Below are 21574 nucleotides of genomic sequence, written 5' to 3'. Positions count from 1 at the left end.
CATATTTTACTAGTTTATTGCTCAACAGTACATTTAGATTTGTGGTATAAGGTGAGGTTTGAGAGCTAGGAGTGAAAAGAGGACCTTTTCCACAAATATCTTCATTGACTTTTTGGACTGTTTCCAGTGAATTGGGTTTTAGTATATTTTAATTCTGCTCTCGATAGGTAAGCTGTCAACAGAAAAAAGGCAAATTTCAATGATTCATCATGACTTTTAATAGACTTTTGCATGATTTATTGATGTAAATATACTGTAAATAACTAGTTGGACATTAAAGGGCAAATGAAATGTTTTATCTTTAACAGACAATTTGGAAATGAACAGTATAACTAGAACATAGTCATCACCACTTTATTTTATGTCATTCCAATCTACTGTCAATTTCTTTTCATATACAAATTCAACTTTTTTGTAATCTTGAATAACTAGAAATCTTGCATAATGAAACATGTTATTTACACTGTGTATGACTCACAAATAATTACAAATAAAAAGTATACAAAATGATTAAAATGTATCATTAAATGAAAAGCAAGGAAGATATAGTAGATGTTCTGATTAACTATAAATGCTTACATTTTTGTACATATATTTCTAATCTGAAATTGCTAGATGATATATCTGATGATTTTGATCAGGAATACTGGTTCTTATGCCTGCACTACTGGAAAGGAAGCAATATTTCCAGATGCAATGAGCCACTTAAGAAACATTTATGAAACTGCATAGGATGAAATGTAGTCATTTTAGAAAACAAAAATAAAATATTTGACATTGTAAAATATAAGCAATTTAATTCATGCCATACAGATACATTGTATATTAAACCAATACTGTAAGATGGCATTGTAAATAAACCATAACAGAGCTATAACATTTTAAAAATGAGCAATTCACATGGCATTTGTATCATAAAATAGCAGATGTATAACATTATTTACATTGCAAACCGAAGAGATAGTAACCCCATGAAACCACAGCAAACAAATTGTTCAAAACATTGATCACAGACCTGATTCATAAAATATGTAGGAATGTGTGTAGAATGTATGGAAAAATAAGTCCTTAGATATCTGAAATGCTGCATTAGATACTAGGTGTGCAACTCCCATCTACAACCACACAATGAGGTATGGCTGCAGTCCCGCCACCCTTGCTCACAACATTTGCAGAAGGCTTGGCCAAAGCACACATTGCATGAGGCCTCCGTGTCCTTTAAGTTACCTGTTCACCTGAGCCACACAGGACTGCAGCCTAAATGGCCCATGTAACTAAGCTTTAAATCCAAATGCAGGTCAGGGGAAAGTGCTGTCTTGCTCCTACATGGAATGCGTTACACATTGACGTGCTGGACTGTGGTTCTGTTTACAGGCTGAGCATTACCTAGCAAATATAACAGTTGCAGCATCAGACCACGGATGGTTTTGTACAGCAAGGAACATAGGGTATGGTTTCAATGCTCTTTGTAGACTTTAGCCCAAACAAGGACTCCTATTAGGCATAATAGGAGTCACATGGGTTTGCTTTGCAAGGATTATCAGGAGGTAGGAAGCCTGCAATTGTTCAGAACAGGGGGTTTCTGGCATGGCAGTACTGACCAAGGTTTTGACTGGGCTGCAATAATCTGCTTTATTTGTGAAGGCTTAGGACCACCACAGATCAGTCCTAATTCACAATAACATTCAAAGCTCCTACCACAAAACCTTGCTGGAAAGTGAACCCTACTTGCCAAGTCCTGACAGGTATTTGGGTATTGACCATTTCAGCAATGAATCTTTAAACAATGGTTATTAAAAAGGACAGTCACCTCCAGCCCCATGGCAGTATTATAGCTACTCAGCATAAAATTTACCTATGGAAACTCAGATACAGCTCCTATGAGACGGATCATCAGGGTTGACCACTGTATTTGAATGGTGTTAGTTCCACATGCGGTGATGGCAAAGGAGGTTTAAGAGAACATGAAGTTTGATAAATGAGCTCTACCTCACAATCCCCCTCATTTCTCTTTCTTTTTTTTTTTTCTTCTTTACTTATTGTTCCAGATGATAGTTTTCATGACACAAGACAGAGTAGGTGGTACAAATCATGTACTCCTGCCAACATCTGAAATTCCAAATGCTACAACTTCCGTGTTTTTCCTCAAGACTTGCCAGACTGAAATACATGACCAGTCTGCACTAGCTGAGCAACGTGTCAACGTGCTGTGCCTATACACATCAATTCTACAGCATGAGATGAGTCCAGTACACTTGCAAAGTTGGTCTGCCCCTAGCAGTAAACCCAACATATCCATACAAAACTCTTCTCACCAAGATACAGAATTGTTCTGCACAAGTTTAGTGTGGCCTTTTATCCAGGATTTCCAGACATCAGGCAGCCCAACTCAAGCTATTGACATGGTTGAAGAGATGTCAAAATATTCCAGACAAAAAAGGTATCACAAAAGAGATAAACCAGCTATTCTTTCATGGGAAAGCAAGTCTGCAACATACTACCAGATGCAGTCTTCACATATGAGAACTCAAATAATGCAAAGACACAGACTTAAACTAATTTTTTGCCTTTATAAATGATGGGAGAAGAATAATAAATACAGTCTGGATGGTGTCTTGAACACCCAGCACTGTAACTAAACTGGTACATTTCGTATCATGTTATTGCAGTGCTTAGAAAACCAAGCTCTGTCAATGACTTCCAGCAAATTAGCTACATTTGTGACATTGAAAGTCAGTCTGGATGGACTTGGCAGCTGGACTGCATTTACTAAGTAATTCGGACAAAGTAACCAGGTAACTCTTTTTGCTTTGAAGCTCTACTGGCTTCAAATGAGAGAATGTGAGGGAAGAAATAAATATTTTATGAGCAACTGTTATGTGTATCAGCAAAGTTTAATGAGAAAAAAAAAGAACTCAGTAACTTCCCTATTGTTCTACTTTTTTTAGCAAACTACACACATTTCTTGTGTGTAAAAATTCTGGATTTGTCTTAATGTTCTGTCTTCTTTAAACACCTCTTCAGTGACTTATACTACTACTTACTAATATGACAAAAATTAATTAATGTGACCTATCTACCAGAGGACTAGGTCAAACATGGGAAACCTGTATGATTTTTTTTATATCCAGATAATTTCTCCATTACAGCAGACTTCCAGATAAAATGGGAAGCAGAAATTAGAGCAATTTTTGATGAAGGCTGGTGCCAGTGTCCATGGCAGAGGCTTAATCAAATATGTCTGTTACAATGACTCAAGAAACTTTGCTAAACTGAATAAGCAATGCAAGATCTTCAGAACTTACTCAGCTGAACTTCAAAGGGGTTTTGTTGTTTTGCTGATCACTAATAACTAATAAATGAGATTTTGGATCTATTTATCTTTATGAATCAGGTACTGCGCAAAGGTCATGCACTGAAATAGCTCATTACTTTTCCCTTGCAAATGCATTAATGGGGAATCAGAGTAGGATGGAGCCCACCACAAGTTAACTAGAAGCAAGAGAAAAGAGTATTTGTTGACAAGAAATGTTACTGTTAGTATTTAGACAAGGCAAAACTTCTTAGCTTGGTCCTGTGAAGAACAATAAAACTTGTATTTTGATTATAAACTTTTATATGAATACTAGCCTAAAACTAGAGGCATTGAAATAGAAGCTGTATAGTGTATTGTATATTGCTTTTCTTATAGAGTATACCTTTTGTTTCTAATATGTTGACAAACAAGTAAAATCTTTCAGGACAAACTAAAAGGACCTCATTGTAACGAACACCATTATAGCAGGTCACACTATGAAAGCAAGATGTCAAGTCACAACACAGTGCAGGCATGCCATTAAAAGATAATTTGGAGTACTCTTAGAAGGCTGTTTTATCCTTCTGCTATCTGTTAACAACATGCCTGCATGAGTTTTGTAAAGTTTTTTCTTCTTGTTTGAGGCCTTCATGGCTTTGAAAAAAGGAAGGGTAAAAAAGGCAAACTGTTTGCCCTCAATTACATTTTGCAAGAATCATCACCAAAGCCTACTCAAAAAGAGGCAGAAAGAGAAAATTAAGACATATCAATAGAAGCTGAACAGAACAAGGCCGTTGTTTAACAAATGATTTGTTTCTTCTAAACAAGGCCCAGGCTATTGGCACTGTCTTCATTTGTTAGAAAAAAGAAGTTGCTTATCAGGAGGAGATTCAGGAAAGGCATTCACTGATCTCTCTAGCCTGCAAGATTACAGATAGCATCTGCTTTTCTATTTCCCAGCAACACATGGAGAAAGACCCCTTGCTGTATGGAGGCCTGTGTAAACAGTTACTCACAAAACAGTGATTTTAAAACAAGAAGAATAAACTTTAGATTACATTTTTTTCAGAAGCTCATAGGGTCATAGCTATCAAGATATACATTCTGTTATAGGAAAAGCAGTACAAATGTTAAAGCTTTTAAGACTGTATGTAGTTCACTGCACACACAATTTTCCCATGGCCTACACATATGGCACATCGATTTATTACATAGACTCATGTTCCCATAGAGGGATTAATACTGAATTCTGCTGTGTTATACTGGTGCTGCGGCCTTGAATAACTTGCTTAATGACACAATACAGGCCTGGTTAGTACACATAGTATGAACTTCAACTGCTCGCAGTCAAAGACATAAATGACAGAACCAAACTTTACTGTTTTGTTTTCAAGTAGATAAGTCTTTGGTTAGTAGTAAATTCAGTTGGTTTGGGGAAGCAATCATAACTGAAATAGTAATTTTCAACCAGAGGTACTTGCTGTAACTTCCAGACCACTAAGACTGCCAAATGAATCCCAATAAAAAAACTGAAATACAGCATGCAATAGTTTGTATGGACTCTGCTTCTGTTGGCAGGTGGATTCCTTTGCTGACCAGCTAGAACAAGTAGCTAGACTCGATTTTGCAATTACTCCCTTGGTTTCAGTGTGGGAAGGTCTTGGCTTATATGCTTTGCTGAGCTTTTCTGTCCATGCTAGCTCATGGTAAAACTCTAACCTGCCACATCCCTTCCCAATAGATTGCAGGCTGACGTTTTAAAATAATGTTCAGATTTACATAGTACTAAAATTAATCTCTTTTAACCATTAAGTTGACAGAAATGTCTAGGGACACCACCTTACCTCCTCTGCATGTTACTAAAATGGAAATACTGTCATTAATTAGATTATCCTTGTGTCTGTAAGAAATTTTGTACAAACTGCTTCAGTGCACAAACATCACAGTGCTCTAAACCCTGATAGAGCTCTAGTATTATTTAATGGCATCGAATATTACTTTAATGCTAAGCATCCTTTGTTGATAGTGCAAGGTTGTAATCTTGTTATTTAGTGCAGAATGCATGTACAAGTCTCTTCAGAGAAGCTTTATAGAACAGACTAAAACAGTATTACAGAATTACACAAAAAGCATTTGCACCCAGGGGAGATTGGTCCATTTCTACAGGAGTGCAGACTTTGAGGTGGTCAACCTTCACATTTTAGGAGAGCCAAGTATTTTTATCCAGCTTGCAAAACAAAGATGTTTGAAACAAGATGAGCAGCAATTCTCAGCATTCATAAAGCTGAGATTAAAACTGCACTGCACTGAAGTGCTCCTTCCCTTTGTTCTGCTCTTAGTAAATGACAGACCACCAATATGCAACTCATAACTCTTACTAAAAATTCCCACTCCTAAAACTGAGCATCACGAACGTGGATGAACACCTATCTTCCTACAATAATCCAAGTTTTTTACTCATACCTACAATTTACCTTCACATATGTCTGGCCCTGTTATTGGAGCTGTTTGTGACTATCTTAGACAAGAATTAGCCCTCAGATTTTACTTTGGCAACACTGAAATCAAAGGGAAAAGTTGAAACATACAACTTTTTAAGGCATCAAAGATTAATCATCCTCTAGAGTTACCTGCAGAGGAAATGAAGATGAGCCTGAATGAATTGCCAGTTAAATCACGAATTTCAGAATTACAGTAGGCTCCTGGAAGAAAGGTTTAAACAAGTATCAGAAGTATGAGATTTTCCATTCATGGTTTCATGAATTTCATGGGGTTTCCGTTAGGTGGGAGAGTCAGCATTACAGTGACAGACAACTGGAAAATTGTTATCGGTTCTTCTAGGCAAGATACTGCATGTGAAATTCAATTTGTTTTCAAAGGCTTTGGGAAGAGGCTGAACTATGACTTGATGGGCTCAGGCTGTGAAGTGCATGCCGATAACATTAGCTTGTTTTGCAAAAGTTTCTCCTAATCATTAATTTATCTCACTGAAACAAATATAAACCACCAGAAGATTTTTAGTGGCATCCAGTTCCTTCTCTAAAGCTGGCCATACAGGCAGAGCAAAGTGGCAAAGAGAATGAGGGGATTATCTGTAGCTGTGAAACATTGGTTGGAGTCTCCAGTACGGTGGTCTGAAACAGCTTAACATTTGTGTGTTGCACCAGTGGATTGCACAACCAGACTACACACACTCTTCAAAACACTATGGAATCCTGGAAAGAGGAACTGCAGAATTTTAGTAAACTGGGAAAGGTTAAAAACAAATCAAGAAGGGATGTAAAGTCAACCCTAGCAGTGAAACCTGCCATATTATAAAAAAAACCCCAGTATTAGTTCTCTTACAATGGTCGGCTCAAAAATCTCTGAGCTCTAATGTAACTGAGTTTTAACAACTTAAGGGATGATGATGACCATACCTCTCACCAAAGCAAGGATGGATGCCAAAGATGCATAATTTGGTTCAGAGCAATCCCAAGAATAAGCGATAATATATCCATAATATCTCAAGACGGCTATCAATCAGACACAGCAGTGTCCACATATTTTGTATTTTTTGTTCCTAACTATTTTTCTATATATTTAACCAGTCATATAATGTTCTACAAAATACAAAGTATGCCGTGAAATGTGTACATAATGTGTAGGATGTGCAATGCAATTAACTGCTGGTGCTGCTTATCCTGACATTTCAATTTCACAACTGAACCTTAGCACTGCAGTAATAATGGTACACAGTGAATGCCAGATAAGTGGTATTGATGCTAACTGAATCCCAAAATCAAGATTACTCTTAACCTCTCCAAGCATGATGACCAAAGGCTTCTGCAAGAACAGAATTTGCAAAAAGGACTCTAGCTTATAAGATATCTAAAAGACAATGAGCATAAATACTTTACAAATATTTTTGACAGTGATTTGATTTGTTGACCTAAGTTATTACTTATACCCTACACTTGTCAATGCCTCAGATCTGAAATGCAGAGATTTTATAAAAGGTGCACAGAAAAGACACATACTACAGAAAGAATTTCTAAAGAAAGTGGCGAAGATTATTCCTGAGCTGTACATAGGTCTGCTTCTGAATCAAAAAGTAAAAAGAATTACTTAAGTCATAGTACAAACTGCATGCAACTTCTGCCAGCCCTGTCTTCAGCTGAGACCCAACATGTACTTTGGAGAAATTTTCACCTTGACCAGACATGTTGAGGCTCCCTATCTGCAGTGGATTGCTGCTCTTCCAGGGTCATACACAGTATGGTGGAATTGCTCTGCTATGGAAAATAATAAATAACTGAAGAAGAATGAAGAATAAAGAAGAGTTTTGTTGTTGTTTTTTTTTTTTTTTTTAAGTCCAAGCAAGTAGTAATACAAATTTGCAAAATCACGGCATAAAAGAGAATTCTTTAAAATGCAAATGTTTGATGTAATGAAAAATAATTATCCCCTTTTTAGTAAAGATATGCTGAGGTTTGGAAAGTTGCTTTCACTGTAGCTCTGTTATTAGATTTGGGCTTTGGGAGTTTAGTTTTTATTTTTCAATTGAATAAGTTTAGCGGTAAATTATCTCCCCCCCCCGCAAAGAAGAAAAAAATGTTAAGCCAAAGACTCTTCTTTTTCAGTATTCAAATAATGGCTTAAACATAATGACTTTCACTGCCAAACTTGAGGTACATGACATTGACATTGTGGCCAAACTGATTCAGCTGATAAAGCAGCAACCGCAAGGTGTATCTGGAAGGTGAATAAAACAGAATGAAGACTAAACCCTGTCATTCTTCCAGTTGGTGATTCAGACTATTTTTAATGTAATTTTATGTGTAACTTGCTTTGAGTTGAGCATTTTTTTGTTGCTTTTTCTCCAGATGTTATGATATTTTGATATACCTTCACCTCTGTTACTGAATTCATCCTTCTCTGGCAAGTGCATAATGTCTATTTTTAGCTCTGTGAGCTACTAATCCAGTTTCTCTGACAACTGCAATTTGTTGGAAGAAATTACTAGTGTCACATTGTCTCAGAGCTATGAGCCCATTTGAGAAATTAGCTTCTTAGCTGACCTTTAAAGCAAGTGAGAATAATGTGCCTGCAATTCCACAGGGTTTGGATTTCATTATCACAGCAGTGTGTATGAGACCGGGTGCCCCTGCTACACAACTTTGCCTCTCTGTTTTGTTTTCCTCATAATTATAGCAACTGTTTACTGTACATGGAAAATCTGCAAGTTTTCTCAGCTCTTGGGGACAATACTATTTCTAATTCCTTTTCTCTGGAGAGAGTGACAGTTCACAGTGTGGAGGACTGCATACTATTGCTTCTTCCCAAGAAGGACTTTCCCACGGCCTCCCTAACCATGACTGCAGTGAAAATTGCCACAGATGTCAAAGGATCAAAGTGGCAATTGCAAATGGAAGAGAGAAGCATGGGAGTGGTACAGCCAAGTGGCAGCCCTGGTCCTTCCCACTCGCCTCTGGTTCAGAGCCTGACCCAAGATCCTGTTGGAGAATCTGGGTACTCCAAGGGCGTAACAACACAAGTAGAATTTAGGACAGGTCAGACAGAAGCTTTAGTAACTATGATCGTAGTGAGAGAACATTTGGCCAGCACCTCCCCCTCTGCTCCCCTCTTCTTTCCCGAGTGATTGCAGAGACCAGCCTATATACTGTTTCAGAAAAAAGAAAGAGGTGAGGAAAAACAATCACTTAAACGTTAAGAAAACCAGATATCCATTCCTGGGAGGGATGGACTCCTTAAGTGGCTTGCTAACTGCCACTATTCTAAGAAGGAATCAAGCAGTAAATAACACTACGATATGGAGATGGCTCTTAGTGGAGCCTATAGAAGTGGCACACCAGTATTATCTTCGATCAGAAGTGGGCAGTTGGAAACAGTCACAGATTGTTAGGTTTTAGTTGAAAGGAATGTTCTTTTAATTAGGATAAACTTCCTAGCCAGACCTCTCAAATATTAATAATTTTATCACCACAGCCCTTTGAATCTCTGGTTGGAGCCTGGCCCTTGCCCCTGTTGTGTTTCTCTCCATGTATATTTGCTGTTCTATCCTATTACATCCTCTCATTCTTATCAGCAGTGGAATTCATCTAACCTACAGTATGACAGTTAATCTGAACTAGTCCTGCACCTCCACACTGTAGTCACTGAGGAGAGAGAGAAGAGCACATCTAAGGCAGTGGTTTATCTCATCCTTAACACTTCCTCCTGGAACAATCATTCTTTGAGATGCCAGGATGTCTGCACTGACTGTAGAGGGAGCTGACCCAACTAGGTCAGACCAGACATAATTTTTAAATACCTAAATTCAGGTTAGCTGAATTTCACTCATTCTTACAGCAATTCCCCAAACCCTTGGTGCTCCAGAGTGTAATGGGCCCCAGTGCAACTTGGGCAGAGTGAGACATAAGAAAATTTAGCAATATTCCAGCATCAAAGACATTAATGGCTGCAATTTAGTGAAGTGCTAATTTTCTAGCAAGGCAATATAAACGCCATGTATTGGGATGGGAATTTTGTCTAGACTGGGCTTTGTTTAGACTTCAGTAAAAGGACACAATGCTTACACATGTTAGGAAGCACATTTAAAGCCTTACTTTGGGATGCACTGTGTCTCTTAATATGCTCTAAACCAACTGAGTTAAATGTAGGCCTTACCTAACACGATCTGCTTTGCATTTTTGCAGAAGGTGCTTGGTGAAGTACTGCTCTCTTTGAAATTAACTATAAACAACTGTTGGTTGAATGTGCTTTTGGAAACCCCATATATAGGACTACTTCTGAAGGAATGGTGTGAATTGTAGATTATGTCATAGGCTTTGTATCTTTTTGTTATGATACAACAATCTTCCAAGCGTTCTTTCAGTTCAGGCATTTCTAAACAATATTTACTTACAAAGCAGAAGACCTTCCATTTTTTTAAAGTGCTAACATTTAGGTACCGTATCCCTACATACCTTTTAAAAGGCATTCTTACTATCACCTCCAAATTTCTACCAGTTGGCGAAGTACCTCACTTGTACTGTTTCACATCTAGTTTTGCATTCAGTATCGAAACTCATGGAGGAATTCTGGGTCCTACCTCCAGAAAAGTCAAATGATACAAAAAAGTGGGACATTCTTCTTTGCATTTTGCATTTATAATTTTTAGACTTTCTTTTTCCCACATGCTTTTTCTCTGTAACTAAAGATTCAACTCTTATTTAAAATACAAAGCAACTTTCCCTCCTCCAAAAACAGTGCATTCCTCATGCAATTCCACTAAAACTCTAAGGATTATGGACTCTGAAACTCATCCTAATGCCTTGAGAGTTCATGACATGTAAAGCACTTTCTTGCACTTTGCATCATGCCCAGAATACTCTCTGGGTCATCCAACTTCCAAATAAATGAAAGCTGAGAATCAGCAGCACATCTACGTACAGCAGCTCTCCCCTACACACATGCTTTACTTTGTTCAGATGCTTTCTGTCTGTTGGCTTCTTACCTATACACTTGCAGGACCTGTGAGAAGTTTCCAGAGACGAATGCTTAGACATTTAAACACTGGCAAGCACGTGGAACTTGACTTAGAGATGTAATGAGAAAGTAAATCTTAGACTCAGCTTGACACTCCCTCAGTAGATGAGCTAAATTGGATGGAGTTGGCTGGGCAGTGCTTTCTTCCTTAGGATCCCTCAGAACATTATAAAGGTCGGTAACGAGCCTCATCCCCACTGAAGACCAGAACATTCATATGCTCACAGCAACACATCTGGGAGCATCATCTTGAAAAAAGGTGTAAAAAACTGCATAGATTAGAAACAATTCCACATTTCATCATCCACCACAGGTTAGCACTAGGAAAACGCACTTTTGCTGCTGGTTGGAAATTTAGAATTTGCTTTCATACATCATTGTGGACAATATTTCAAAGGAACATAAATGATATGGATTTATAACCCACATTTCCAAAACTTATTTAGGCATTCAGAACCTCAGGATTATTCAGAAAAGTTAGGTTCAACCTTCAGAAAGAGATTGTGTTTAAGCACAGAAAATGGGATTGAGTGACTTTGAAAATTTTACCTCCTCCTTCTTAGCAAATGGAAATAACCTGAACCAGGCAGCTGTGCTTTAAGTGTACAGTTTCAAAATTATTTCAACCAATCAGAAATGCCACAGAAACTTTTAAAATAAATATACCTGTCCGTACCTCTTTTCTATATGATCTGTTGTCTCACTTGAAAAAAACTCTCCTTGATAGTTATTCCTAACCATGTTTTTCTGCAATAAGTTCAGAAACTCTGATATTGATTTAACAGTATGTTCTAGTCTCATTAGGGAAAGAAAAAATAATACCTTAGAGGTATACTGGTAATAAACAAATGCCAAAGTGGATTAAACAGTATTCCTTCTCTCTGGGTATTAAACAGTTTTAGCATCTATTTACTGTTGTATATAAAGCAGAAGTTATCCATTATATATACCTGCCTGTTTTACTGCTCATATTTATCATTCCTTGGTATATCTTACATATATTACTGGTACTGCTGTTTCTATGATGAGAGACCAGTCCTACTCAATAGGAAGTCTTTAAAACACTCTGTTTACAACTAAAACTCTTTTCTAATCCTGGTCTATAGTTCTGATTCTGCTCTTCCTTATTTAAGTAAGTAGCAACATATATTTTTAGAAAACTAACAAAAAGACAACGCCTCACAAAATCAAATGATTCCACTACATACTCTTCTCCCCTGGGGAAGAGGATGGAAGGACAAACAATACGTGACAGGGTGTTATTCTACCATTTAATGTTCTGCTAAAAGGTGGAATGTTAAGTTGATAGGTGTTGTACAAGAATCTACACAGAATAGACTAGCATGGCTTTACTTATTGCTTCAAGAGTAGTCGTTAGAGAGTATTGCTAGGGAATAATTACCTAGAAAACAAGTAGCTCAATGTGAGACCTCCTGCTAGTGGGAAGTTAATGTTGGGCCTACAAATTCATAAAAATGCAAAAAATGTATGTTAATGATAACCTGGCAACTATCTCTCTGCTCTTTAGAATTTATATATCTTATTGCTATCTTTACTACAGGATAATTAACAAGGTTTATGTAGGCATTCTGGCACATGGTTCGGGTGAAGGTGGCATGGGGGTTTTGCATAATAGGGCTAGGATCTCAAAGCTCAAAAGCTTTTCTAAATCACAGTCCTAATGGCATCCAGGAGTTGTGATTGGCAGTGCTGATATCATATGTAAAGGGTCCAGATATCAGAGGGAAGAGATTTCCAGAACTGCAGTAGCCCCTCTTCTTGACAGTCACCATGGCTACCGTATCAAACCTTCATTTATCCTGGAATATGCTTATCTATCCCTCTGCCACTTAGCTTGATTCAATTTATTTTGGCCAATGAAAACTCTGAAAAGCAACAAGACTAAAAGATTTGAGACACAGGGAAAGAGCTTAATTCAGTGGGATCAATCTTACTTATCTTGGCCGTCTTAAAAAAATAGATGTCTAGTTTAAGTTTGCCATCTGTGGTCACTGAGAAAGTTAAGCACACCCAGGGATTTAAGCAGCCTCATGCTGTGTCTAGAGCAGAGGGGACAAGCGCGTAGAGCACTCACTTGTCTCCCACTCTTCAGAGGAAACTTGATTCTTGGATTGTTAAAGCCAAAGTGGGCCAGAGAGATGAAGGCAGAAAACAGCATGGCTGCAGCCGAGGCAGCCAGCATGTCCCTCTTGAATCCCTTTCACTCTGCTGCCTCCCTGCTAGCCATAAAGCCGGGAAGACACTTGTTTCTCTGAAATCCTGTGTCTTCTCTTTTTGTCCAAAATAAAACATGTTCAGCCTCACTCTGCCTTTGGAAACTAAAATCCCAGGAGCAAACAGCCGGTTTAACATCTGCCTCCACTGATCCTTTTGTTAAGGCTGCCAGCAAAGTTGCCATTTTGCATCACTTACTGTATTGGCCTCTCTAATATGAACTCCAGCCCACAGGGAAGCAGACTGAGATGCCTCATGCTGTTTTTTCAGAGGCCATTTTGTTGCTATAGTGACACAGTGATACCAACCTGGACCACGGATAACTGGAGATCAACGTTTCTAAGCCACAGGAACAAGTCAGCATCTGCAGAGGTGAATGATCTGTTGCCTATGACTAAATTGTTATATTCCCCTGTTTCACTGTTCTGCTTGCTTTCACGCATGATTAATAGCCAAGCCACAAAAGATCAATCATGTATATGAGGTTAAACAGTTTACAGATTTTTGTTGTAAGGCTGCTCATGCATTGCAAATTAATAACATTGTTAAGGAGTAACTCCTAGCTGCATGGATAAATTTAGTGCTTGGGAAAGTTAAAAACATGCCATGGACTGTTAACGTACTGACTTTACCCAAATGCACCAGTGACAACTTGCACTGCAGTCATCTCCCTCTCTAAGGATGTGAGTGCCTGCTGTGTCACCGTAGCAGTTTTGTCTTTGCTGCAAAGAGTAAGATCAGCCCTTTAATCACAGTTATTGTTTAGATATAAGCAGCCATGTCAACAACAGATGCTAATAAGAACAATAATAGGAATTACACATACAGGATGCTAAAGGAAGGAAAGTGGAGGTCTTCTGAAAAGCAGAAGCCTGACCAAGAGCAGGAAATAGCATGCAAGGTGATGAAATTATGAACAGTAGCAGGAGCTGATCAACTCCTGCCTGTCGAGTCTTCTGCACACTCAGCATCTTCAATTCATCCACAGCCTCTACTGTGGATGCACCCTCAATCCCAGTAAAGTGCTATGAATAATGTATTATCTTCAAGGAAGGGAACCAACTGTTTCTGAATTTCACAAGCTTTTTTATGCTTCTTGTTTTGTTGCTAATTCAAGCATGTTGCTATTTCCAATATTTCACATGTATAATTTTGCAAAAGATCACCAGAACCCAAAACCAAAGCCAGAAGCTCTGAGACTGCATTAGGATAGGGAATTAGCTCACCTCAGTGAGCTCTGAGCACTCAGCAGAGCTGAGGTAGTGGCCTGATACTGGAAGAGGAAAATCCACAAAATGCCGTAAATTTGCAATGCTGCTGTTGGATTACAGACTTCTTGGCAGGACAGTTTACATGAAGCATGCAAGTGTGACAGCTTGTGGCAGCTGCATAATCTGAAAGCTGTCCAGCAGTTAAACCTGCCCCAACAACTTATGCAGGTTTCATACCATTTTTAATTCAACACAGCAGTTTTGGGTGGTATTTTTTTTCCTTAATTTTTAAATCATCTGGGATAAGGATCTATTCAGAGGAAGAAATATACAATGTGAAATCGGTTAGCAGAGTTTAAGCCTCAGTGCAGTGCTATGTTACTTTTAAATGCATGCAACATGTCATGGTTCTGCACTGCTTGGTTTATACAGAAAAAAATTAAAGAGGGATGTTAATAGGAAACAGAGAAAAGTTGGTTACACACCTGATACTGCTGTTGGGCTTGGTAGGGAACACCGTAAGCACAGAAGGAGTCAGCATTGTGAAATGGCATATGCACACACATGAACTGCAGTAGGACATGCTAACAACTCAACTACAAGGATTTCTTCTTCAGAATAGGCAATTCCCATACAAGATTTCCAAGGTTTTAAAAGCTTTGGTTTTCTGGTTGCAGAGGCATGTATCCAGGCTCCAAAATGCCTTTCCAAACACACTCAGATCTGCAAGTGGATGTGGGAATGAGCAGTGAAGCCAAAACCACAACCACAGTTAATGACTATTGGTTCTTTGGAATTAAAAAAGAAATATCCTGTGGGATCCTGCAGGAAAACCACACTTTGAGAGTCCTGGCAGAGCAGCAATTCTCCCATGCAGAGGCTTTTGTCTTTGATTGGCAGATATTACCAGAGTGATGGTAGAACAAAATTTATCTACCACTCTGCCACTTCCATCACTATTTCCTTCTTGCTCTGAGTTCCTGACCTCTATGCACTGCATCACAGAAGAGCCTGTGTGATGGGGAGCTTTAAGCAGACAAAAAAATCTGACACAAGATCTGTAAAAAGTGCTCTGGGGGAATGACTGTTGCCTCTGTTTACTTAGGCCTCATGACTTCTGTACAAGACGTTGCCCACCAGTCTGCCTCTGTGGTCAGTCCATGGTCTCTGGTCCCTCTGAGCCTGGAGCAGAGGGAAGCTGCACAGAACAACTTTGCTGCAAAGAGACTGATGACGCCAGCTAGTGCCCTCACATCATCCTTCCTTTGCCTTGTACAGGCAATATGCAGTAGATCTCCTCCCTCTATCTTCGGAGAGGGTGGATTTGTTTTGTACAGAAGCTCAAGACAGCAGATGTTGCTACTTGCAGCTATGTGAAGAAACACAGGCATGTAAATTCTTAATCAGAGGAACAAAAGATCATCTGTTTTATAGGAAGGAAAATACTACAAGAAAATTCCAACTATAGTGTGTCATTTCTGCATCCATTTCAGCACCTCTAAACTCTTCACCTCATCATCCCAAGGTACAAAAACTCTAAGAACCTTTTTATTTATGAAGACAACACCAGGCAAATGAGAAAGTTTTGCCTATTGCTAAAAGGAAGTGTTGTTGAAGAAATGTTGAGTCTGTCTACCACCTAATTGACTTCACGGCATCAACCTTGATAATAAATTTAATTTCACATCATAAAGGTGTCCAACAAAATAAATTTGCAACCTAATATTAAAGGCAACAGATGCAACTACTAAGTTAAAGAGTGTTGAAAATTTGTTTTACACATTTCTCACACTGAGATAGAAAAATGTCCCTAGAGAGCCCACACTTTTTTATTAACTTCCCTTGTCATAACACTGAAACAATTCACACAATACTTAGCATCAGTGCTGAAGTTCTGGACACATTACCTTCACACAAGCTTATAAATAGCAGAGACTGTATATTCTTATACAGTAAATCTATTCTAATTTGGGGAGCTAGATTATTTATTTGCAAACACTGTCATTGTCTCCATGGTGATGCCAACACCAATTTTCAGGTTTTGCACTGATCTCTGTGATTATAAATTTCCTTATAGAATAAACAGTCTCTGAGAGGATGAGGATGGTGATACAAAATTTTTTAGATTGCTTCTCCAATTTGCTTGTAGAATTAGCATTTATCCATCATTTCTCATGAAAATGTTTCCATAGATCTATCAAGATCAGCCACAGAATTAACCTATATATTTCCTATTGGCAACTGTGAGAGACAAATTACTGAGCTACAAGCTTTTGGTCTTAACGTCTATGTTTGTTCTCTTCATACAGGACTACGGGCAGTGAAAAGAGAAAAAAAGTTTGGCCAGAGAGATTGGTGCTCTGACATCAGCACCTACTGAACAATAAGGATGTGCCAGTGAAGTCAGAATGAAATCTCAATCTATCGATAGCTATTTGAAAAATTTTCCCGCTAGGGTACTAGGTAATGACATCAAAACCACAGCTTTATTAGCTAGGAAGTAGTGTTCCTCCTCCAGTGGTGAAACATGAACTTTGCTCCATTTATGATTCTTGCATGTCTCACTGGTGTTTCCAGGAAAAAAATGCATGGTACATCCTGTGTACGTGCAAACTGACAGCTATAGGCTAAAACTTGTCATCCTATGCAGAAAACTCTCAGATCTGTAGTTTGGATGGAAATTCTGCAACCTCAAGCTCAAACACTTCTTGTTAAGTCATTTTTCAGATAGGCAGTATTGCTGCAGATGCTGTTTATCAAGGTAGATAAAACATTAACTCCTCCAATCCCAAGGATGCTCTAATATCAATGGAAGAAATCTTTAACATCAGTGTTCCTCTAGAAAGCGAGGGAATTTCCATTTAAGTAAGTTTTTGGGCTAATTCCCATGCATCTACCCTCTTCAGACAAGAAAAACAACACCCCTACATAATAACTTCAGATGTCCTTTACATGCTGAAGTCTGTGTAGGTTCAAGATAGTCCTTTCTCATCCAGAAAGTCGTCATGGAAAGGAAGCCTGAAACATGTTCAGCACAGGCTAGTGGTGCGAAGCTCACTTGTTCCCACTCTAACATGGGCTACTGGTCACAGGGGAGAAATACAGCACTGTCATTCCCTCCACAGAAAGATCTAACTGGATAATCTGGATGTGTGGTGAAAGTTATTTACTTATTTTCAAAATTTGCCTCAAGTTATGACTACTAAATCCATAAGTAAACTCTAATTTCTGCTCTGGATTGTAGAAATGCAGAGCTTCCCCTAGTGCTGTTGAAAGTCTTATCTTTGATTTCAGTGAGCTTTGATCAGCCCCATGTAAAGCTAAGCCACTTCAGAATCACTGCACAACTGTTAACTAACAATTTGCAAGAGCAGAACATTGGCCCACTTCAGTATGACCCTAAAAAGAGTACACCTGCAAAGGAAAACTGACTGCCATTATTTTTGAAAAGGAAAACCTGAGAAATAAACAATGCCTGAAAATGTGCCTATTAGGGGACAGATCCACATCTTGTTACAATTGGATCCCTTGAAGACAAAAACGCTATATTAATTTTTAACAGCAAAGAATTGGCCTTTTTTTTAAAATTGACATGGACTCATCTAAATCTTGAACTGCCATTTGCATTAAACCTGGGAAAGTATTGCCTACCCCTTTTCAGTGGTTTTTTGGTCTACATTAGATAAAGCAGGGGATCTTTCAGCCAATCCAGCAATAGAGGAAATTTCCAGATAAGCATCATTAATAACAGATAAGATTTTCAATAATCAAGCTGGAGTAGGAGCACAAGTCCTATTAAAAAAATGTGGAAAACCAGTACCCAGAGAGCTTCCAGTGTCTGCTGGAATTCCTTAGAATAAGTTTTCACAAGATCAAATTTTTTAAAAAACTCCAGGACTTCTGTCAAAAATCAGTTTGGTTGATAATTTAGTGGGAAACAAGCCTCACTGAGCAGAACTTTTCTGTTTGTCAACACATTGATCTTCTACATTTTGTTTGCATTGTCCTGGAAGGACTGGACATACAGCACTGTAGGACAAATACTGAACATTATTTTATATAAGCAAGACAATGCTCATCTAAAGCTTTAGCATAAACATCAGGTAAAGAGATTTACCAAAGTGTTTTTTTCTGTAAAATGTCAATATTTTTGTTGCCAAAAAAAGTCAAAAAATGACTTCTTCCCACTTGTATAACAATAAGGTTTGATAGGTAGAATGTATGAAATATACAGTAGCTTCTTCTGAAAAGCTATCTAAGCTCATTCAGCTTACAGTATGTGGAATGTAATTATCCAGAAAGTGAAATATGTATAAAAATAGGTAAAATTCCTACAATATTTGTATTGAATTATAATTCCTCCTGCCAGGAAGGTTACAACAGGTCTACAGTATATGTATGAAATGTTTGTTCATAAAGTTAAAAAACATCATTACCTTACTGAAGAACGCATTAAATGTAGGAATGCATAATCAGAACTGACTCTCAATTCTGCTTAGCTGGTGCAAATCTACAGAGAACCATCATCCTTTCTGCACAAAACAAAACCAACCTCTAATTTGAGTGTTAGGTTTTTTTTGTTTGGTTTGGTTTTGTTTGTCATAGAGGGGCCAGGCTGAAGTTTATGAAAGAAATTCCTCTGGAAGTACTTTGTTTATTTTTTTTTTTCCCTATCTCCACTTTGTTTACTGACAGCAGTCACCCACCTTTTAAAATGATTATTGCCTGACGTTACATGGAGCTTTTACTGCTTGTTCAGAACAAGGCAGTGAAATAGAAAGAAACTCCAACTCCCCTGTCATGACCCAGTTCTGGGCTTGTGCTTTTTTGACGAGTCTTTGATCTGCAGCAGGCCTCATAGGCTAGTCTCCCGGAGGAACATGGTGCCAATGTTGTAAGAAACCTTTCTCACTCTGGCAGATGTGATGGAGGGTTTTGGCGGCTTCTGACTACTTCTGACTTCGAGGAAGTAACAGATCCCAGGAATTTCCTTTGGAAAGTTTTCTGGAAGCTCTTCACGGGAACGAGGGATAAAAATAAAATTTTCTTCCTTTTTCAAAAGCCTAGGAAAAAAAAAACACCAAAACAGAGGGATATAAAAACCTGTAAAACACAGTCCAGAAACATCTTTTTGGAAGAGATTGATCCTATGTGGTCCCAAATAAAAATGAGTTAAAAGTATTATGTAACATCTAAAAAAATCCTAAGCCAGGATCCTCAGCTGATATATGTTAATTTAGCATCATCAACTTCACGGAGGTCTGTTGACTAGATCAGCTGAAGAGATGGCCCAAATAAACACATAAAATCAGTGTCAGTATTCAGAAAGTCATGTACTAGAAAGGGAACAAAATTCATAATGATCACTATCCATAACATATTATTTGGCTCACTTAAAACACTCCAGTCTGGCCAGTTTTGCAGAAATTAACATTTCAGAGTGATGACTACCACTAGGTCTTCTGCCGGAAAGTAGATATGAAGGTGGCAGTGCTTGGGAGCAATCACAGTTGGAAGCAGGGTGGTCAGTTTGTGCCCTTCTCATACTCAGTAGTGTTGTATTTCATAAACTAGGCTCAAATACAGCACGTCCAGCTTCAACAAAAAACAGAATAAAATCTGACACTATTCATCAAAAGTACCTATGGGTTTAATCTGGGTCACCTGCTTGTAGTCAAAAAGGGATATAGGTTCACAGGAGCCATGAAGCCATCCTCCAGGCATGTCCACACAAGTGGTACCTCACAGACCTGACTATACTGCCTTTTGCCATTTGTCGTCTTCTTCCATAGTGAAGAACTCTCTGTTTGGCTAGATCTAAAAGTTTAGGGCCTCTTTATCAAGTATCTTCCCTGAAACTACTTGGACTTGTAAAAAAACCAATATAACTCTATACATTTTGTTTCCAGTAAATTAAGTTAGGGGTAGGTCCCCTCCAGCGTTGAAAAGAGCAGTTTTGAGGTAATAGTAAACTCTGAGCACAGCTGGATATACAAAAGTGGTCTTCATCTTTTCACCTCCCAAGATATTTATTCTTTCTCTCAATCAATTTGAAGCTCAAAAACATCAGTGGGAAGAACTTTATTAGCTTCAGTGGATTTTGTAATAGGTTCTTTATTTAATGTCTCTAAAGCTGGTTTCTGAGAAGTAAATGAATGAATGAATCCTGTTGCCAGGAGAGTTTTCCAGGATTCTCAGCACACATAATGGCACTTCCTTTACTGAGTATTTTTCGTGAGTTTTGGCTGAGACAATTTGTGTGAGCTCACTGAAATATAAACACATTTTCTTCCCAGCTTTTAAATAATCAGTTGGTTATAAATCCAACAATGTTTTTGCCTTTGAATGTCTGTGGTGGTCTTTGTTTAGCATGCAGTTTGAATGTCATAATCTATTTTCTAGACTGCCAATTTTATGATCAATAAACTGTAATATTTTCTGAATTACATGACAGTTTGCAGATGACTCTACAGAGAAGCTTCTCTCTTTTCATCTCTGTAATGTTTGCGGTAAATATTTTGTGTTTTAAAACTACAGGCTTAATACACTGAAATAACTCTTCGTTGCTTCCCAGACTAGATTTCTGCAAGCAACAGTTGAACTCTTAGAACTTTCTGAGCTAAATCTGTAAGCTTTTGCTGGCATCATTCTTCCCCAAACTGACTATTCACTATGGAGGATCTGGCCTTGCTAAAAATCAATGGTTTCCTTCTCAGAGCCTAACATTATCTAATTGTAATGACAGTCATACAAGTTTGAAATTGTAAAATGTTTATATTCTTTGATTCAGTTCAGGGCTGGCACCGAGTTTAGTTGATATTTCACGCTATTTTCCTCATAGAACAAAAGTGCAAGTTATTAATTAAAGACTTTATTTTCACTTGTTTTGTGAATTGTAACTTGGTTGCAATGAAATGCTCCAGGAGTGATGGGTGACTAACCAATTAGTCCTTTGGAAATTCCTCCACTGCGATGGCTTGTGATAGACTCCACATCCCTATATTAGGTGCACTATTTGAATCACCTTCTCACCCTCAGAAATTGTCTAGCTGACCTTTATTGGGATAACATTTCAGCTCCCAAGCAAGCATGGCAGGAAACCTTCTTTACCAAATACTAATGGAAGCTACTTATGATCATATTCTATCCTACTTCAGTTTATACTTTAAAAAATTTTTGCTGGCTCTTGTAATAATACTATTAAAAAGACTTTAATCAGGACAAAAATGGCCTCTTGTTAGCATTCTCCTAAAGAACAGGTTCTTCATATTCCTTAAATATATTGGTCCTGACACTTGGCTTC

The 21574-nt window shown here is 38.1% G+C and overlaps 1 protein-coding gene across 1 annotated transcript in view; it reads right to left on the bottom strand.

Moving 5' to 3' along the window:
• Positions 1-222: 222 nt before the first annotated feature.
• GUCY1A2 (guanylate cyclase 1 soluble subunit alpha 2) overlaps positions 223-21574 on the bottom strand; it is a 186094-nt gene continuing 164742 nt past the window's right edge. Inside the window, exon 8 of the mRNA XM_030042593.2 lies at positions 223-19334. Within this exon, the coding sequence (XP_029898453.1) occupies positions 19127-19334 (208 nt within the window). The 3' untranslated portion in view covers positions 223-19126. The remainder of the gene's footprint in view (positions 19335-21574) is intronic.

This window comes from Aquila chrysaetos, chromosome 19, assembly GCF_900496995.4.
Source record: "Aquila chrysaetos chrysaetos chromosome 19, bAquChr1.4, whole genome shotgun sequence".
NCBI lineage: Eukaryota > Metazoa > Chordata > Aves > Accipitriformes > Accipitridae > Aquila > Aquila chrysaetos.
This window is presented reverse-complemented; position numbering and strand designations above follow the sequence as displayed.